Source organism: Phaethon lepturus, unplaced genomic scaffold (genome assembly GCF_000687285.1).
Source record: "Phaethon lepturus isolate BGI_N335 unplaced genomic scaffold, ASM68728v1 scaffold36985, whole genome shotgun sequence".
In the NCBI taxonomy this organism is placed as follows: domain Eukaryota; kingdom Metazoa; phylum Chordata; class Aves; order Phaethontiformes; family Phaethontidae; genus Phaethon; species Phaethon lepturus.
In genome coordinates this window covers 1-3,865 of record NW_010539068.1, presented here as the reverse complement: position 1 = coordinate 3,865, position 3,865 = coordinate 1, and the positions used below count along the sequence as shown (strand labels likewise).

Below are 3,865 nucleotides of genomic sequence, written 5' to 3'. Positions count from 1 at the left end.
TCTGGGCAGTGCTTGCACAGCATCAAGGCTGTCTCTCCAACATTTCCCCCACTCCCAGTAGGCTGGCTTTGGGCGAGATCTTGGGAGGGGACACAGTCAGGACAGCTGACTCAAACTGACCAAAGGGATAGTCCATGCCATATGATATCAGCTCAGCAAAAAGCTAAAAGAAAGGAGGAGGAGTGGGGAGTATCAGTTTTTTAAGACGTTTTTCTTCCAGAGTAACCGCTATGCGTACTGAAGCCCTGCTTCTCGGGAAGTGGCTGGACATCGCCTGCTGGTGGGGAGGAGAGGAACAATAGAATAAATCTTTTGTTTTCTTTTGCTTCCACGTGCAGCCATTGCTTTTGCTTTATTAAACTGCCTTTATCTTGACCCATGAGGTTTTTTTCCATCTTATTTTCTCCCCCCTGTCCTGCTGAGGAGGGGAGTGAGAGAGCAGCTTGGTGACACCTGGCGTCAAGCCAAGGTCAACCCACCACATACACAAACCCAATAAAATTACACACTATGATTTAGTCAATTTTCTTCAAACATGAAGGCAAAAATGCAACTGTCAATGTTGCATTTAAATTACTGCTTAGCTGCATAGTTAATAGGATGAAGTCACCTCTTCCATTTTACCTACATTTTCTCTAGGGTTGTCATATTTTGCCATGTGGGACAGCATCTACAGGTTGCATCTACTCCTGGATGCTTTGCTTAACTAATCACCATATAGCACAGGCACAAGTGATATTTACAATTAAGAGTATAAACTTTTCAGTGTTTAAAATTATACATAATGCTTTAATAAAATAAAACAAAAGTCAAAAACCAAACACTGACTTAAGTAATTTTCCCACTTTGGGCTTTCTGCAGGGGCAGAGCAGGGTCATAGAACCTGTCTGAGCTCTGCAGCCTCTTCCCCAGGGCTTGCTAGTGCCCAGAGGAAGAGCTTTGTTGGGGTACTTCTTCCCAGGAGGGAGGACAAAAATTGTAGAGCCTTGGTTTAAGCCCACTTTTACATAAAAGCTTGAAATATATAATTATTATTCTTTCCTGTGTCATTGCTGCCTTTCTGAGGGAAATGAGCTCTTGGGACAGGACAGCTATGAAGCGGCTCTTCAGTTAGTTTTATCAGCTATGCTGCCCGTTTGAACATTTGTTTGTGTACCAGGAATTAAATTTCACTTGAAAGAGTTGCATGGCCACATTGTGAGTCTCTAGAGAGAAAAACTTCCAGAAAGGTTAAATTTTCAAATTCTTAAAGTGTGCTTTCATGATGCATATTAATCTATATCAAATTTAGTATATTGATTATACACTGTATAAAATTTCTCCTGACTCACAGAAGAGAGACATTTATTCAAGCTGTAGAACAATTGCCGTTAAAGATGGATCTTCTGACCAGTTAATTCTGCTTCTGATTATGATATTCTATGAGAAAGAAAGATTACTGGTTAAAAAAGCCTTTTAAAAGGATTATTCCTATTAAAATCTCTCAAAAGCTGTGTTTTCTAATTTTTATTTTGGAAGTCCTTGAAATTCACAACAGCGTTTGAAATGGGTGGGATGAGGGGAGAGAGGAGAAAGGGAAGTATTAGTTTAGATCCTATTGTCAATACATAGGCAAAAAAAAAAAGTGGTGCTTTGAATTTTCTAGAGGTGCTGGCACACCATCCCTATTTTAAACATAGAATTTAGAGGGGTTTTCTGTGGTATGTTTTTTTTTTTTTTTGTAAAACCACATGAAATAAAGTTTGCCTCAAACACAAGATAACAGTTTCTAACATTTTCACCTTGCCATTCTGGATTGAAAATGGGAATTATTAAATTTAACCAAAGAAGATTTGTTCTACTTACAGCTCAGAAGATTTCAGGAATACAAACCAGAAGATAATTCCAGGAATCTCATCCAAAATCCACTAAAATGTTTAATTTCTCATTCTCAAATTGAGATATAACATTATTATCAATGCAAACTAGTAGTAGACATAGTATGCACCACAAAATCATGTGGCTCTTTCTGTCCTTGAAATTCTTCTGATCATCCAAATTCAGAGAACGGTTATATCCTATCTTCTACCTGAAGCCCTCCAATATGTTCTCTCTTTTCCCCAGTCAAAATTTTTGTAATAAACTTTGTGTACGCTTAACTGGGATTTCATAAACCCATTCACAAGTACTGCAATTGCAATTCACTGTGCCTCCCATCTTTGTACTTATTAAGTCACTGATCTGTGGGGCCAGGCGAAGGAAGCCAGGACAAGTCACAGTGAGAGGCAGAGTACCAGACTGCAGCACAGCGTATGTGACCTTTAGTAGAACCCCTCTGAGCACAGGATGCTGCAGGAGGCCCTTCCTCCCCATTCCCAATCATGAGGTTTTCTTCCTCACTTTGTGTGACCCCAAACTCCAGATGACCTGCCAGCCAGCTGCATGGATACAGACTAGTCAGCAGCATCTGATATGTGGGTAACCAAGAGGGTGAAGGCTACACTGATGAATGTTTCTGGAGACTGGCCTTGGCCACAGGCGAAGGCTTTCACAACACTGCAGTATGTCACACAGACAGAAATGCATGTGGTCAGAAGGAGCAGTCTGGCTCAGTGGTATCATGGGATTGACCTACTTATTTTTCCTAACCCTGAGATTGGGAAACTGATTTGAGGGATGTAGGGGTGACTCTCGGTGTAAGGAAATACAGCCACTGCTGTGACAGACATTCTTCTAGAAGATGCATTATTTTCGTACCTTTAAGACAACAACGAAAGAGAGATAGATTGATAGACTGTTTCTAAACTCCATAAATAATTATTCCAAAGTAGTCTGTGATGATTTCATACTTTTAGCCTTTGAAACAATGCAGCTTTCTTTTCATACAGCAGTTTTTCCATTACCATTTTTTAAGCTTCTGAAAGCTATGGACACATTACCTAAAATACATTTTCAATTAATGTAGTCAACTCTTTCTTTTTGTAAGTTATTACATACCTTCTCTAGCATTTCATCTACTTCCATATTCACTAGTTCCTTCTTTTGTTTTTTTTCATCATGGTATGAATTTGCAGTAGTTTGTGTCATCCAGCTTGTTTTAGTACTGTTCCATTATCAGGAAAATGAAGCATTAAGTAGTCCAGTGAGCAGTAGAACCAAAGATACGCTTTTTCCTCACAGACATCTAAGGCACTTCCATTGCAATAACCCTAACTTCTCACTCTATCCCTTTCCTCTGATATACCTCAAGATTTTCCTTTCACACAAGAGACAACACATGCTGTGGCTACCTGGTATCAACGTACATCGACTAGTTCCCTGGCTGCTAGCAAAACAGAAAGTACTTTGTATGCTACCTGCATTCCCAACAGACATGGACAGTAATTTGAATCTCTCTCCTACATCCCATCTTTGGTTGTCACAACTAATATTCAGAGATGTTTAAGACACTTTCCACTTTTTAAAATTTGATTGAAACAAAGTTCCAAAGTCATACAAGGGACATATGGACAACGCCAGTGCATATTACTAGTTTTTATAGGAAACCAGGCTAAAAACTAGACTGAAAACAACCCAAATATTTAGGGACAGTTCATACACTGAAAAAATGCTGACACAGCATTCCTTCCCTGCAGTGAAATGATCACGCTCAGCCTCCAGCTCTGATCAGGACTGAGTGCTTTATTTTTCTTCTGCCTTTCTATTTATAAGATACAAATACGGATCTGGACTATGCAGTAGGGCAGGATGTTCCTCGTGCATTGTTTCTCACACACACACGATCACATTCACCCGCCAGATGGCTTTCCTATCTGGTCTGTTTACATTCTTTCCTTGGACGGCGTTCCACCCTTACCTCTCATCCACTCCCTATGCACTTTAGGAA

General features: G+C 39.9%; 1 protein-coding gene across 1 annotated transcript in view; it reads right to left on the bottom strand.

The window, feature by feature from the left end:
* LOC104620722 (28S ribosomal protein S36, mitochondrial-like) overlaps positions 1-3,003 on the bottom strand; it is a gene marked incomplete at its 3' end in the record, with an annotated part of 8,237 nt that extends 5,234 nt beyond the window's left edge. Inside the window, exon 1 of the mRNA XM_010287019.1 lies at positions 2,977-3,003. Within this exon, the coding sequence (XP_010285321.1) occupies positions 2,977-3,003 (27 nt within the window). The remainder of the gene's footprint in view (positions 1-2,976) is intronic.
* Positions 3,004-3,865: the final 862 nt, after the last annotated feature.